This window comes from Tachypleus tridentatus, chromosome 3 (genome assembly GCF_004210375.1).
Source record: "Tachypleus tridentatus isolate NWPU-2018 chromosome 3, ASM421037v1, whole genome shotgun sequence".
NCBI classification, from domain to species: Eukaryota; Metazoa; Arthropoda; class Merostomata; order Xiphosura; family Limulidae; genus Tachypleus; species Tachypleus tridentatus.
In genome coordinates this window covers 82,317,277-82,334,742 of record NC_134827.1, presented here as the reverse complement: position 1 = coordinate 82,334,742, position 17,466 = coordinate 82,317,277, and the positions used below count along the sequence as shown (strand labels likewise).

The following is a 17,466-nucleotide window of genomic DNA, read 5'->3' as shown; positions in this document are numbered from 1 at the left end:
TTATTATCTTAAGCATTGGATCTATAGATCCCAGCCTTGAAAAAAAGACCGTATCCTAGTATGAATAATTCGAGATAAATTACAAAATTTTAATCTGAGCTTATGTAAAAATTAAAAATGATTTTCTAAGTGTAAAAAAAAGAAATCAAAATATCTAAACCATTTTAATCATCTGATTTTGTTAAATTATCATTTCATTCTGTAATAATTAATCTAGTTAAAGTTTACATAACAATGTCTCTAGTTAATTTCAGTGTACTTTGTCTACAACTCTTTGCTCATCTCAACGACAAATATTGACCGACGTTATCACCACGTGTAAACAAACGCGTGCTCCAGCTTCATGTTTGTTCGCGAGTCCAACAGACCAAGCATCAAACAATGAAAGCCCTCCTTCCCTCGTATTATTTCCACAACCAGTCCCCCAGCTGGTACAGCAGCAAGTTTTCAGATTTACAACGCTAAAATCAGCGGTTCAATTCTCCTCGGAGGACTCAGCAGACAGCCCCTGTGGCTTTCCTATGAGAAAACAATTTCCACAACCACAGCTTTTCCTATTATCTGGAGACGACTTCAATAGTTATTTCAATATCATTATTTATAATTAAAAACTCTTTGTTAATCAATTACAATCGAGTATCATTTAATCTAAATCCTCGTCAACATACCGTCGCTATCTGAAACAAAAACAAACTACCTTGTCACTAGAAATACATAGGCCCGCGATGGTTTTATTGTCTTGAGATTTTTACATATTCTGCAGTAATTCGTGTGTGCTCAGTCCGAAAATTATATACATTTGTCGTCATCACGTACAGATTTTTCGCAAAACGTCATGTACATTTTTACATATGTAAATAACTCTCATTAAAATCGGGTTACATTTTGTTATAGTTAAAATATTGACAACCACTGGCTATAGATTCCTATGGACCAATCGGGACGCGAGAGTTTTATCAGCCGTTCTAGCATCTATTAGAAACACGTATAATAATATGAAATGTTCGCTGCGGTAAATGAAATAATAATTTGATCTAAGTAAGAGCTATTTTATACTCCCGATTTGTAAAAAATCCTTACATGGAAAATGTTATTTTTGCAATGTAGATAGCTAAATTATGGAAAACCTATTATTAAAACCAAAACAAACCTGTGATATTAAATTTAATTCCTCGGGCGGTACGAAGATTAACAACTGTTTCTGAGCGCCCCTTTTTTGTCTCTCAAACCTCTTCCGGGTTTGTTAGATTTTAATTAAAATACGTATCACGTCTTAGCAGTAATAGTCAAGAGCTTTCCGTGATGACGAGAAAACTCATTTGTAGAGAAGTATATACATGTAAAAACGGCTGGTATGGGTTGAGAACATTTTTATGTAGAGGAACGAACAACGTTTCGAACTTCTTTGGTCATCGTCAGGTTCACAAAGAAAGAAAGAGGTAACTGACCGATAGGTGACCACAGATTTGAAGGGAGGTGCGTAACTGAGTATAGGAATGTAGAGGGCGTGCTTAGATGTTTGATTATATTTATTAATATAGGTATAAAGGTGTTCCTTTGTATTGGTTTATTTTGGGCTTGTGTTGTTGTATTAGTTAGGCTTCTTTAATTTTGCGTTTGTTTCTTTATTTAGTATTTGGGTGTTTTCTATGGTTATGTTGTGTTTTTTTGACTTGCAATGTTCGAAAACGTATGAAGGAGACTTTTTGTGTTCTTTAAATTTTCCATGTTTCTCAAATATAGAAGTCGTGGCAGTTATCACATTGTATTTTATAAATAATGTTGGTGTGGAGTTTGTCAGTGTAGTTTTTACATAGTATAGACCTTAGTTTAGTGCCTGGTTTTTAAATAAATTTGGTATTAAATGGAATGTCATTTTTTGTTACTAGTTTTTGCTAAATGTTGGTTATTTTTCTGCTGATGTCAGGAATATATGATATGCAGCAGTATATGGTTTCGTGATTTTTTAATTCATGGGATATATTTACTTTTATTAATTGATTTTGCTTTTTGTCAAGCTGTGTGCGTATAATGTTTTCTACGGTTTGTGAAGGACACTTATTGATGTTGATGAAGTATTGTTTTATTTTGTCTAATTTGTTGTTAATTAAATTTATACGGTCCTCTACATAAAAAAATTTCTCAACCCATACCAGCCGTTTTTACATATTAGTCAAGAGCTTTACCAATTTACCTGGAAAATTATATCTAGCTCTTTTTCAAAAGGAAATGGAAACTTGCTAAAGAACATTATTTATAATTCAATGAAAATTAAAGCTTTTAAATCACATGTTTTGGCATCTTTTGAGTGTGATGTGGAATTTTAATTCGGTCAGACACTGAAGCTTGGCTTCATAATATTATTCTTTACGGAATGCCTAAATGTTGCTTTTATCGATAAATATTTCTTCTATACAGGAGGAAAAGTTGCTGAAATAAAATACGCTATTTCTGTTACATTGCAGTATGGTATGCACTTACCTATATGCTGGGTCCAGTTATATCTATAACAATATATATATACATATTTAAGTAAAACTATTTATTACATTACACACTAATACTTTCAAGACAATGGCCATGTCAACTCGTAACTACGTTGGATGAAACATTAGTATATTATCAGGTTTTCACACACGTAAATTGAAGGCACTCCGATGAAACATTTGATTTGTAATCAGTATCAAAGAAGCTGGTTATTAGTTCTGTTGTGTATCTATACAAATTAACGTTTGAGATAAAAAAAAATGCGTAGCCACCACAATGTTGTAATAACAAAATTCATACCAACGAAACACTAATGATCAATTACACTGTGTAACACAACTCTTGTTCCTGGATAGTGTGCGTTATTAATACATTTATGACTAACAATTTTTTGTTGAATTAGTATATAAAATGTACCTTCCCGAGTTTTAGAAATTATCTTGGAATTCACAATTAGATCTTTGCAAGTGTTTTTGACTACAATAATATGACTCAGTACTTCTATCACTTTTATCGATTGGTTTTCTGACAGAATCGCACTTTCTAGATATTTTATTTATTTCAAACTTTATATGGAAAAAATTGTTTGTATATGTTCTTCCACGTAAGAACAGATTTCAAATGTTTATTGTCCAAAGCACTCGCACGATGGTGTCTTTCTACCACAATAAATTCGAAGACTGAAACAAAAACACTACTTTCAGGTCATTTCCTATCAAACTTCTTTATGTACACATTTTCAATATTTTTGGTGTATGTATGGTAAATTATCCAGATCATTTAGGAATTGGGAGGTTAGACGTAAATATTATTGCACACATTGTGTAGTAACTGTTTAAACGACGAATTTTCCAGTCTTCTTCATTATCAAGTATGGTTGTTTGTTCTTTGAATTTCGCGCAAAGCTACTCGAGGGCTATCTGCACTAGCCGTCCCTAATTTAGCAGGGTAAGACTAGAGGGAAAGCAGCTAGTCATCACCACAAATAGTGGGATTGACCGTTACATTATAACGCCCCTACGGCTGAAAGGGCGAACATGTTTGGAGCGACGGATTATGAGTCGCACGCTTGGCCATGGCGGGTCCTATGAAGTATGTCTTGTAGCGTTTAAATGGAATTAAAATTACAATAATGAATTTCATTACTGAATTATTTCGGTTATGACCAATTTCCATTTACCAAAATTCAGAAGGGGCAGTATCTAATTCATTTATTAAATTTTGTAGAATACCATGTACGAAATAAACTTTGCATTTTTAAGATAAGTAAAGTCAGGCTTGTTCCTTATAGTATTTAAACATTTCTTTGCACACAACATTTAATTGACTGTATTCTAACGCTTCCTCTTGAACAAACAGTGCAAGTGGAAGTATGTTTAAAATGATGGATGTCAGTAAGGGCCTAAAGTGGCGAAATGAATAATAATGATAAAATAAAGGAACAGAAAATAAGTGCACTTCACAGTGATGTTTATATTAACACCCATATGCTTTTGGTAACAAAAAGTGCAGAGAAACTTTTTAAAATTTTAACCAACGTTTTACCAAAATGTGTAAATATCTTCAGTGTGCACTACAAATTTTGTAAGACAACAAAAAACTACCATACACTATGAAAATATGATGTTGTGCATGCCATGCAGATAATACTATGTTCCAAAGTGGTATTTTAACACACATGGTTTTGTGAAGATAACATAATCTGATTTGGAATTATCCTCTATAAAGTGCAAAGTAAACAATTATTGTATCTATGTAGATGTTTTCGATATATTTTTTGACCTATTCAGGATTTCAGGGCCCTAAAACTTGAAAAAAAAGCTGAAAGTTAGGTGAGATTCAGTATCACCAAAAAAATAAAGTTGCTTGGATTGTCTGAAAAGTACAACTTACAGAATAAATCTTTTTTTTTTTTCCCTGTGAGATTGTAGCCTGACTTCCTCATGCTTACTGTTCATTTCTTTTTATGATCTTCTTACTTGCACTTATCAGCTGTAACTGGAACAATAAATTATTCATGAACATCTCTCAACTATTTATGATGATGAGAAACCTACTTGAAGTACAAATGTATTCTAAAGACAGCCAGTATGGGTATTCAACCTTTAATTGAAATAAAGTACAGAAGAAGGTTTTTTTTTCAACCTTCTTAAAGAGGTCATCTTAAGATTAACATCTTTACCAGCCATCTTTAGAATACATCTCTCAATGTATTTTACCATGATAACATGGTAAAAGAATATTAAGTCTTCAATCATGCCATACTCAGAGAGAAGAGCAGTGAGATACTGTGCTCATGTTGTACTAGGCTTTCACCACCAGGACACATCTTTGTTCTTTCCAATATTACATGAGGAGCAAGTATGAGATGCCCTGATCGAGGTTGGAATTTTTTTTAGCAAGTACGGTACGTAAACAATATTGGAGATTACTTTCAGTACTGGTCAAATTAAATGAAACACAAATTTCTTTCAAATAAGTTCCATGTATTAACATAAAACAGACACTGATGCTTTGCTTGACCATTATGTTGTTTAAATCATGTTAATAAATTATGATAATGTGCCTCCATCTACAGTAGCTGACATCATTTTTCATTTGCTAATAAATAAATAAATACATATATATATATATTCATTTTTTTCATTAACAATTTCAAAACTCATTAACTCAAAACTTACTGCATACAGTCTTATGACATGCAAGGCTACATTTATAAACCAAGTACCTAACAGCACATGATCAAATTCTTTTTTTAAATATTATTAAATAGAGATGAAGGTTTGGTAACTATCTATGCAAAATGTGGGGAGACCTCCTTTAAAAGGTTCACTTGAGAAATGTAAGCCTGTACATAGATTATACAGTCTATTTAATTAAAAAGTATAAAGTAACTCACTCCTGAAGATGATATTACAGTGTAGAAACATGCAACCAACTTTTCAGTGGCCCTTTACTGATCTTAATTAAAATTATTTTAATTGTGCACCTATTTTAACATTGTGTGTTGTTAATTATTTTAACTTTAGATTCTTGATAAAACTCACCCTTTGGTAACAATAACCTTACCTTGGTAGTCTAAAATGCACATTTACATTTTCAGTACAGAGTAAGACTCGTATGTCAGATATATTGACAGCAAAAGTTAATCAATTTTGATGATTATACAATGTTTGTTGAGGGGGAAACTCCATCTCATGTGTTAACTTAGATTTTTATCGATGGAAAATAATAGCTGAAATGTTGTAGGTAAATTTAGTTAACATATTACATAAATCTTTCCAGTTTATGATTGTATACAACCTGCAACACTTGTTATTTTTAAAATTACAAAGATACATGTTTAACCACATGGGTAAAAAAGCTCCTTAAGATTTTCAAAAAAAATTATTTGTGTATTTTATTTTGTTATATAAATAAATAAGTATAATGAAAAAAAACATTAATCCCTTCAAAGTCATTCCCCCCCCCTTCCAAAAATAACGTTTAAGTTAGTTTGTCTTTTGGATACAAAATGTTTTTAAGCACAATACATTTTATATGCATGTTAACTAAGAGAGAAAGTTGCATGATTCAAAAGAGCACTTTGGAAAAACACTGAATTTTTTTTCAAAAGTCCTAAAATTCTCATGACTTCTATGAGTATATACGCCCAAAATTTATTGCAAAACAAGGGAATTAATATGTTTGTTTAAAGAGTGAAACATCATACAGTTCTCAGTGTACATATAATATTCTTACATAACTTTGTGTTAGAAAGGCAGGGACATAAAAATAATTAATATAATCCTTATATAATTCTTATCTTCAACTTAATGTAGAATGTTAAGTCTACAAGTTAAGAAAGAACCACATCAGTTTTGCATCACTTTGAAATTTGATCACACCAAAAATAAGACAAATAGAACACAGGACTAATCCCAATATTTTCTAACAGTCTCTACTGTAGATACTCTCACATTTTATAATGAACAAATGTATTTGATGATCCACACAATGTGTTTCTTAATCTGTCACATCACATCTCTTCTATCCATTCACATAACTCTATAGTGGTAGAAGTTGACCAACAAGTGACATAAATTCCATCCACAAATAATGGTCAACAGATATAAGAAGAAAGTAATTGTCAGTGGATAAAGAAAGAAACGTGTTTTCTTCAAGATCGGCAGAGCTAGAAAAAAAAATATATACACATATACATTTACAAAACAAAGAAAATTTAGAAGAAACATAAAAAAACATATTTTACAGGTGTGATTTAGAGTTTGATGAAAGACTAAAACTGTACTTAAGCTTTAGATGAAACATTAAGGAGTTTGAATTAGCCATGCAAATAAAAAAAAATAAGTAACACAAAACCCTCACAGCTGGATATACACATATATATAAACAAATAAAAAACTAGCAGCCAGTTTCAAAAGAACTTCAACACCTTTCAATGTATGCATACATCATGCAAAATCAGTTCTTTTAACAAAACTTAATTACTGTAACACAATGAACCTTCTAAATATTTTTAATATTGAATTAGCATACATTAACTAACCATTGTTAGGAACCACATAACTAAAGGGCATTCTATTTTTTAGCATATGTAAAATACAAAAGCCACATGACTTTTTCTGGCGATTGCTTGGGTTTTATTAACAGTGATCACATTTTGTTCCAAAAAAATTCCTTGATTTTCCAGACTTTTAAATGTGGAACTATGACACACTAATAATTCAGCTTTTCCACATAATGTTTACCTAATCAGTAGCATATCTGGTTATAGAGTGTAGTAAAAAGTTAAACATCCTTACTTCTGTTTACATTACTACAGAAAATGGTTTTTAAAAGGAGAGCCTGGCAATTTGATGAATAATGAAATATCGGATTTTTATTTATAAAATAGTTTTTGATCTAGGCTACCATCCAATATGATGAATTAGACATCACCACAAGATAAAAATAACATAAAAGTGACTCTTAACATTATAATAAATTACCAATAATAAGCACACCTAAACAGTATTGTTTATATGCACATTCAGGTTTAAAGATAAAAAGGAAACAGCAACTTTGTATCCCCTCATTTTCCAAGTTTTAAGACAATTACTAAACTTTTCCTGACCACTCAACTCCCTTTTCAAATTCATCAGAGCCTTTCAAATAGACAATCAAAAACAAAACTGTGGTCACCAGTCACTTGTGACAGACCAAGGGAAAAAACAACTGCTTAACTAAAAGTCAACTATTTCAATGGGTATACAGAATATCATGCAGAGCTGGTTCTTTCAGCAGTAGCTAATTACTGTGACACAATACACTCTCTAACAAGGTCTTTCTGAGTACTGAATTAACACAAAGTAACTTAGTACCATTGAGATCCACAATTGTTAACATATACAAAGCAGCCAGCACCATGCAAAAACCTCACTGGACTGTACTCCTTAACAAAGAGCTACAATTAAAGACACCTTCTAATATTTTAAAACATAATTATCTGCACAACTGTATAATTAAAACAGTTTGTAATTTATATTATTCAGGTTTTAACTTCTTAATTTTAACAAGAAATATTAAAAATAAATATCAAAGTTCTTTTTTTTGTGTTACATGATGCAAATTCTCCACATCAGAATTTTCTAACTAGTAAAATAGGCTGGTGTAGTTTCCAGCCAAATAGAAACACAAAATTTATTCATAATTAGAAACACTAATCTAAAATTTGCACCCCAATCTTTTGTATTTATTGAAATATCAATAAATGTATCAAATCCACAAGGAAAATTCTTCATATCTTTCTCTCTGATAATCAGGATTGTTTGCAATCCCTTTTTACAGGGTTAGTTGACATGTTTATAAACAACAAAACAGTAGTAAATTCTTATCTATATAACAACCCTACAAACATTCTCTTGAATTGGGCAGGAAGAGATTTCATTTGATGTATTTTTGTGTTCTAACATGCATGTTTGAGTTAAACATAATTCTTTTTAACATCCAAGTTAGAAAGACTCAACAAATTTTACTCTAGTGCAAACAGTTCAGAAACAAAGTAAACATTAGTTGTTGTTTTTTTCACAAACGTAAATAAAACTATAAACTCTTCAGTTTTAACAAAATTATTCTAGTGTTAGATGTACGTTTTTTTTTTTTTTTATAAGATGCACATTTGAAAGAAATGTGAACTTTTTTGGATAACCAAGTTTTTGAAATTTAACAAAGTTTAATAAAACAGAGTACTACAAATCCTTGTTTTTACTTATTATTATTTACTTTCTAACAAAAGTATTAAAAAATGTTTGTTGTTGTTTTTGAATTTCATGCAAAGCTACATGAGGGCTATCTGTGTTAGCCATCCCTAATTTAGCAGTGTAGGACTAGAGGAAAGGCAGCTAGTCAACACCACCCACTGCCAACTCTATGGCTCCTCTTTTACTAACAAATAGTGAGATTGACTGTCACAATGTAACGTCTCCATGGCTGAAAGGGTGAGCATGTTTGGTGTGACCAGGATTTGAACCTGCAACCCTCAAATTATGAGTCAAATGCCTTAACCCACCTGGTCATGCTGGGCCAATTAAAAATTAAAAATAATAAACTTCTTAGTTAGCCTAACAAACTTCAGTAAAAGTAAAATTAGGCTAGTAGAGAAAATAAAGCAACGGGTCAAAGCTGCTCAAATCAACCAACTTTGTTCTTTTAGGGTTACTACAGTGAAAGTTATTGTAGGCAGTTAATGTATTTAGGCATGATCATCACCTTAAAACACAAAGCATGGAGTACATTACATTAAAATAATTTTTGATATGCAAATCACTTGACAAACACAGTATGTATAAAATCAGTGGAATGAAATGTACCACATTTCAACACTGTTTGACATTTAGGAGGTAGTGTGATGCCACTGAAAACTAACTGTTTTTGAAATAACTATGTAATAGTCCTTCTGATACAAAATATTCATCCATTCAGATCATAAAGATCTGTTCAAATCTGGAATTTAGATCTCTTTCCTTAATTACATTGAGAAAGAAAGAAATATGGAACAACCAAAGCCACTAGGACCATTCCTAACAAGACATGAAACATGATGAGTAAAATGTAGTATTTTGTAACAGACGAAAATCCAAGCACACGAAGCATCTTTGTCTAGAAAATCAAGACACGAGACATTAATAGTAGAAATACATAATCTTACAACACCAAAATGTTTTTATTTAATCAGACTGAACATTTTGATTTACAGGCTCTTCAGGAGTGTTAACTAAAACACAAAATAAAACTTATGATTGTTGATTTCTACAGGGTGTTCAGAAAGTCACTGTGCAGTTTTGTAATCATATTTTATTCAGTCTATTTCAAGCCAGCAACTGATAGCAGTGATTAGAAACAAAATAAGAAGATTCAGGCCTGTATTGATGCCAACAGGGGTCACTTTCAACATTGTTTATAACTGTCATTCATATTTACCTCCTGTATCCTTTATTGAAACATGTCTGTTAATAAATATATAAGTGCACAGTGACTTTGCGAACACCCTGTAGTATTAATATGTCTTGTATACACCAATATGAACTACAGAAATTAAATAAAGATACAAGTCATGTGTACACAAAATGCTTCCAAGACTCATCTGTTTAACTGTCACATACTTCAAGCAGCTGAAAAACGAAGTCTACACTGATACTATTCCATGTGAATACATACCAATTACGTCAGTAGTTACAGCAGCTATGGATTTCTGTGTGATAAAACTGTTGAAGTGGGAAGCTGTTAACCTCATACATTAGACAGATAATGGAACTACACTGATGACAATGAGTGTAACAATGTGATGATATACTAAAACTGTTTTAATATAATGTACTTAACCTCAATCCATTACACATACTGGTATTTTGTAAAATCTATGTGTACATGTCACAAATGTTTCCAGAGTTACATTCAAAATTAAATTAAACAATTTTATTATCAATGTATGTCATTAAACTTAGCATCAAAATGTAGTTTATAATTCAGGTTTGAATACTATACAAGTTTTGATTTCAAGAGGAAATATTCAAATAACTTTCAATCTTCACTACTTTGTATCACATTGTACTTCTTTGTTTGGAATTGTCCATCTTAGATTTCTGTTCTATTCTTATATGGTCTCCTGACTATGGTATAAGTTACACATTTATAGTATAGATACGTTTGAGACATAGTATAAACTTATAACCTCCAGTCTACTCACTTTACTGAGATAGAAACCAAAACCCACATACCAGAACTGAACTTATAACCTCCAGTCTACTCACTTTACTGAGATAGAAACCAAAACCCACATACCAGAACTGAACTTATAACCTCCAGTCTACTCACTTTACTGAGATAGAAACCAAAACCCACATACCAGAACTGAACTTATAACCTCCAGTCTACTCACTTTACTGAGATAGAAACCAAAACCCACATACCAGAACTGAACTTATAACCTCCAGTCTACTCACTTTACTGAGATAGAAACCAAAACCCACATACCAGAACTGAACTTATAACCTCCAGTCTACTCACTTTACTGAGATAGAAACCAAAACCCACATACCAGAACTGAACTTATAACCTCCAGTCTACTCACTTTACTGAGATAGAAACCAAAACCCACATACCAGAACTGAACTTATAACCTCCAGTCTACTCACTTTACTGAGATAGAAACCAAAACCCACATACCAGAACTGAACTTATAACCTCCAGTCTACTCACTTTACTGAGATAGAAACCAAAACCCACATACCAGAACTGAACTTATAACCTCCAGTCTACTCACTTTACTGAGATAGAAACCAAAACCCACATACCAGAACTGAACTTATAACCTCCAGTCTACTCACTTTACTGAGATAGAAACCAAAACCCACATACCAGAACTGACTATCATACCTTGTTTTTCCAGAAAATATTAATAATTATCTCTCATATATCTACTATTGGACTATTACAGTCAACAGGAAAAAATGAAATTTCAATTTACCATATCCTACTGGTCCTGGAACCATTGAGATAACCAATTTTGAACAATTTGCTGCCATTTTCATTGTTTGCTAGTGTTGGAACTTTTATACTATGTTTAATTTGAGCTATACCCCCATAGCTGATGTATCACTTTTTATGCTAATTCAGTAATAAGACATGGTTCAAAAAATAATAAAACACAAAAGTTAAGTGAAAGACTCTGGCTAAAGGTTAGAGGTTTGAAGATGTTAGGGCAGGTAATTGTAATTCTCTGCTACAATCTACAGTCATTTAAAAAAAAGTACTTTGATTTTATTTCATATTTTTCAACTTTTTTACAGTTAGTGTTAGGGTAGAAAGAATAAATGTGAAATATAATACCAAATTTTTCTCAATTTATATTTAATTAGGAGATTGTAAAGGTTATACAAACAACACACGAAAAATTATTTTACTTTTAACACGAATATCATACACTCTTGACTAGTTACCGTACGAGTCTTAACAACTTCACAAAGTCATATACAATTCTTTAGTAAAAATGCATTATCAAAAAATATGATTTGTTTTTGTGCAACAGATTTATCATGTTGTCTAAAGGATCACTACATTTCATGAAGGTACATGAAGTAACTTTGGAGTAAAGGGAAATTATAATAAGAAACAAAATGTTTAAAATAGATTTGAATTAAAGACTAGGGAAAATGTTTTCATTTATTCTTGGATGAAAATGTGTTTTTTTTCTAATCAAATTTAATTTTATGTATTCTGATATACATGATGTCTTCACAAATTACGTGTGTGTAAGACTATACCAAATTTTCACAAGACAAATCTCATTTGTGGAATTACCTACAGGAAAAATGTTATTTATTCTTTCTACTTGTTTTGATTGGATGTTTCTAAGATAAAAGAGTACTGGATCACAGTTTCTAGTTTTGAGTTTCATGATATAAAGTCTGATATTAAAACAGTTAATAAATTATCAATTTTCAGTTAGTTAAGCTCACTTTCATATTTACTCTGCTCTATAATTTTTCTGTATTTTTCTTTATCTGGTTATAATTAAAATATGCTTAGATTGAGTTCTTGCCACTCTGCTCACATGATTAATTTGAGGAACGAAGAGGATTCTAATAATTTATTAGTTGTTCCAACAAAACATCAGTATACTTCCCAACAGAACACTAGCTTAAGAATATACTTTTAAATTATTTTTATAAGTGCAAATTGTTTATATTGTGATTACAAACTTCACACAGGCTCATAGATTTTATTTTCTCATATGTTTTATAACAGACATAATTTTCCATCTGAGCACTACTCTAGTCAAAATTTAGTACTTTCTTTGATAATGCTACTTGGTATAATAACTGAACAGTAAATGAGCTTATTTAAATTATCTAAGTGTGTCTTTAACATCTGGAGTTAAACCAAGCACTGCTAAGATTATTTTATAGTTTAAACCATTTTTGTACTTTTTTAATATTTTATTATACAATCAAGTTATTAGATAGTTTCAAATATTAACCAAAGATTACTACTGTACATTTTTTAAATTATGTCACCAGCGAATTCCTGAATAAGGTAAATGAAATTGGTGAGATACCATCCAATATGTCAAAATCAATTTCTATTGCAATGCCAAAAAACTAGGACCAGTTAACTGCAAGTTACACAAAACAATAAGTATTATGAACCACATAACCAAAATCCTAGTGAGAATATTCATGGTTGAAGCGAGATAAATAATTACCCTGAGACAGATGAAGTATAATGCTGATTTCATGATGACGAGAAACTAACTTGAATAAAAATATATCTCAGAACGACTGGTATGGGTTTTAACATTTTTACTGATATGGAGAGAACAAAAAAAGGATTGACTCTCAACAGCAAGAAGACAGCATGTATGGTAACTTCAAACAAAAGTAATGTCACATAATGCAGCATTAGCATTGGTGGGACAAAAATCAAACAAATTCACCATTTCAGTTATCTGGGCTCATTGATAATATCAGATAGTAGGTGTATAAAAGAAGCTAGAAAAATATGAACGCTATGCTAACAAACAATAATATATCAATAGGAGAGAGAAAAAAAATGCCTTGTAGTGTTACATTCAGACCATACGTACATACAAATGGATACAAAAACTAGACAATAACAGAGGAAATTTAGGGAGAATTTGAAACAGCCAGAATATGGTTCTTTATAAGAATGCTGCAAATAGCATGGATTTAGAGGAAAAGTAACGAACAAGCAATTGTACAAACCAACACAACATGGAATAACATTAAGCAAATAACAGAGATAAGCTGAGTTCACAGTCTATATGAGAAGGAAATAAAAGTGTAACATGATAGAAGAAAGGAAAAGCAAATAACAAAGATGCTGGACACAGAATATAAATAATAACATAGAACCATCACTCAACACAGAACTGAATAGTTATAATCATCACTGCTTGTATACAGGCATGACAGTTGAGAAGAAGAAAAATGGATTTCTCCAGTGGATCAGCAATAAGTTTACAGATGTACAATGTTAAAATCCTGAGTTTAATTCCCCACAGTAGACAGAATCCACGTAATCTATTCTGTGGGTTTGCACTAAACAAGCAACAAGGTTACGGGTCTGGTGTAAATATTACTTATGTTTTTTTTAATGAAGAAAATCAATGATGGAAAGCAACAATACTCAAGTAGTGATTAGTTATTTTTAGAGTATCAAATATTACATCAGGTGATATGAAAGCTGTACTAACTTGGTATAGTTCCTAATGTCAATGCTAATAAATAATAAGCTAATAAGCCAATAAATGAAACAGTTGCTATACTTTAACACAGTGGAAGCTCCCAATCAATATGTAAAAATATAATGGTGTATTTGCACAGTAATATACCGATAGTCTTTGAAATAACTGTAAAATCTTTTTTTTTTTTTTGGTCAGTAAGAAAACTCAAAACTAGGAAAATACATGGTAATGACAGTCACAAGTCAGAACATAAAATTAAAAATGTTACTTCAAAACTATCACAAAAGACTATAAAGCATCTTCAAAATGACAATTAGTGGTTTCATTAAAAAAATGTAACATTTATTATATTTATGTAAAGAATCAGAAACACTTACAACAGTCAACACGTTTTACTGATACATCTTACAGTGATGTCAATCCATTTTCTTCATGGTTAAGAAGTTAAAAAATTTCAAAAGACATTTTGGTTTTGCATGGTAAGATCCAACAACTACTGAGGACAATCAGATAACACTTGTTCATATCAATAACGTTTTCCTTCTAATTTTGTAACTGGTCAGATATGGCACTCTTATTAATTATGTTAAGTACATCTTACATCATGTATTGGAAACCACAATGTTAATAAAAATAACTTATGACCCCTGCTGAAATGGAACAGCTGTATTTCACTTGTTCCTAGGTACTTATGAAAACGTTTGTGCATGTATGCCTACAATACTTTTACAAACAACAGGACAGGATGGCCCTGTATTAGTTGAAAATAATGTGTTAGGCTTGGCTGGATAAATACTTTTTTGTGTTTAGGATGCGAAAATAAAAACACAGAGAAAAACTGGCCTTCAACTCAAGCTCAATCTTTTCTTGAAAGTACAGTTAATTTTCACGAATGGGTTAACATTTTGCCAGGACAGATGGAAAATCATGTTACACAAAGGGTTCCAATTATATGAGACACTTTAAATGCAATGTGAAAAACAGTATATAATTAAAAGTTCATTTATTTGGTCTTAACAACATCTTTTGACAGAACAACATATATATTATACATATTAATTATGTTATAATCATTTCTATCTAAAACTCATTTGTTCGTATTAATTTACCCCACAGCTGCAGAAAGCACCATATGGTGCAACTGTAAACTGACAAACAATTGTGAAATGTGCCATATGGTATGACTGTAAACTGACAAACAACTGCAAAATGTGCCATATGGTGCAACTGTAAACTGACAAATAAATGGCAGAACATACCATACCATATAGTGCTCTTTAACTTCTTTCGAGTAACTGCATGTGGAATTTTGATTGATTGATAATTTATTTCACAAAACTCTGCAGCTAAGAGGTTAATAAACATCTACACTGAGAAATTTTAACTTAATGTGTTGATAACCAACGAAAGCAATGTAGTAACACCATACTTACCACTGTAACCCAGGAATGTGATATAGATGTAGTAGCCTATAGCAATAAACCATAATGTGTTTCCAAAAAGTCTTGAAATGAACCAGTCATGCCTAATAAGGACTGAAATAGTAACATTATTTATCAATCTCTAGCTTCAAAACTGATTTCCACAACTTAAAATATATTTTCAAAAAATAATTGTACTTCTTAGATGATTTGTTATTACACCACTATGAACATGTTTTAAAACACTTTTGTTTTTAAGTCTGAAAGAATACAAGCTTACATTTCACAACCTTAATTTTATTATTAATATTCAGCATTAAATGAACCAGACTATACAACCCAAAATGGTCAAAACAAGGGCTGGAAAGAAAAAAAAAGTCCCTCTTTCTACACAAAATGAGATATTCAACAATTACAAAAACCGTAGTAACAAACATTACTAATTCTGTTCTGTTTACTTTTATATTTTTCACAAATAAACTACAAAATTTCTCAAGTCCCAGATGGTATGTTATAATTTGAAATTTAAAGTTGATAATATACAATAAGCATAACATAGTGTAATCAAAATCCTCTGTTAAAGAAAGATAATTTATTAATAAAGTTGATTGCAAGGAAAAATATTATAAATTAATCTATATACAAAATTACAAAAACTCTACAGTTCATATCATTTGTATCAAGACTTTTGGAATAAATTACTCTTTATCACTGTATCACATTGTACAAAACTTATTTATATGAAAAATGAATAATACTGTGTTTCAATCAAATATAGAGGCATATCATTTAACATGTTTATCATTTGTTTTACAAACAAAATGAACATACAGAACACATACACATCAAAAACAGAGTAAAGATTTCAAACACACACACACATATATATAAAATAAGGTTTAACTTTATCTGATTTCTAACATTTTTAACCACTTATTCTCCAGAGATGTTAATTAGAAACTAAAACATTTTTATGTTAATATCAGCATTCTGATTTCTCTCAGTTTAAGTCAAACTACAAAAAATGTCAAGTATTGTTATTCTAAATGGCAATTGTTTACAAAAGCATTACCTTAAAGTTATCTGTGATTTTTTAAAATTATCTTCAACTGTTGGTGGAGTTGTTTTTTTCTAGATTCTCAATTTTGAATTTGGTGAAAGTTTAAGATTGTGATAAAAAGCAGGGTATGAAGGTCGCCACTTTTCCTCTATGTATACTTTTTCCCATGCATCTTTATATACCACAACTACTGCATGTTTCTTTAATATTTCAACAAATATAATTAAGTGTTCCTGTTACATTTCAACTTCATTTTTTAAAAAAACTAGTTTCACTATTACATGAGTTATTTTTCTTACATGTAGACTTCTTTCGGGGCTGAAATACTAATGTTTGACTTGAAAAGAAATTTAATATATGTTTAAATTTAATGTGGACACAAGAAATTTTAAAAAATTCTCATGAAAAAATGTTACAAACAGATATTTGCACACCAGTTAAGTGCTAGAATAAACTATGTACATTTCTAATACAGTGGAGCGCCATTAAGCTGCGGACCAGTAAGCTGCGAAATCACTTAAGCCACTGTAGCAAGTCTTGCGAGCGAGGATTATCGCAGCTCACCGCTAATTTAAGAACATGTAAAAACACAGAATACAAATTTAATCCCGGCTTTATAACTTCAAGGGGATATTTAAAAAGGATTTGCTTTAATTTGGGAAATAAATAAAATATATTACAATAGAAATCGACTGTTAATCTACCTTATCCGCTCTCTATGTCAGCTTTATGGAGGCCGCCATTGTTACCGA

General features: G+C 31.0%; 1 protein-coding gene across 7 annotated transcripts in view; it reads right to left on the bottom strand.

Annotated features, from left to right (window-relative positions):
- Positions 1–4,952: 4,952 nt before the first annotated feature.
- The window catches only part of Unc50 (Unc50 RNA binding protein), an 83,184-nt gene continuing 70,670 nt past the window's right edge, over positions 4,953–17,466 (bottom strand). For 6 of the 7 annotated variants that reach the window (XM_076495273.1, XM_076495274.1, XM_076495277.1 and 3 more), the window contains 2 exons: positions 15,667–15,768; positions 4,953–6,661 (listed from right to left, as the gene is read on the bottom strand). In XM_076495273.1, the coding sequence (XP_076351388.1) occupies positions 6,525–6,661; positions 15,667–15,768 (239 nt within the window). In that variant the 3' untranslated portion in view covers positions 4,953–6,524. Of the gene's footprint in view, positions 6,662–15,666; positions 15,769–17,466 lie in introns of those variants that run through there. The other variant, XR_013026524.1, reaches the window with a different exon arrangement.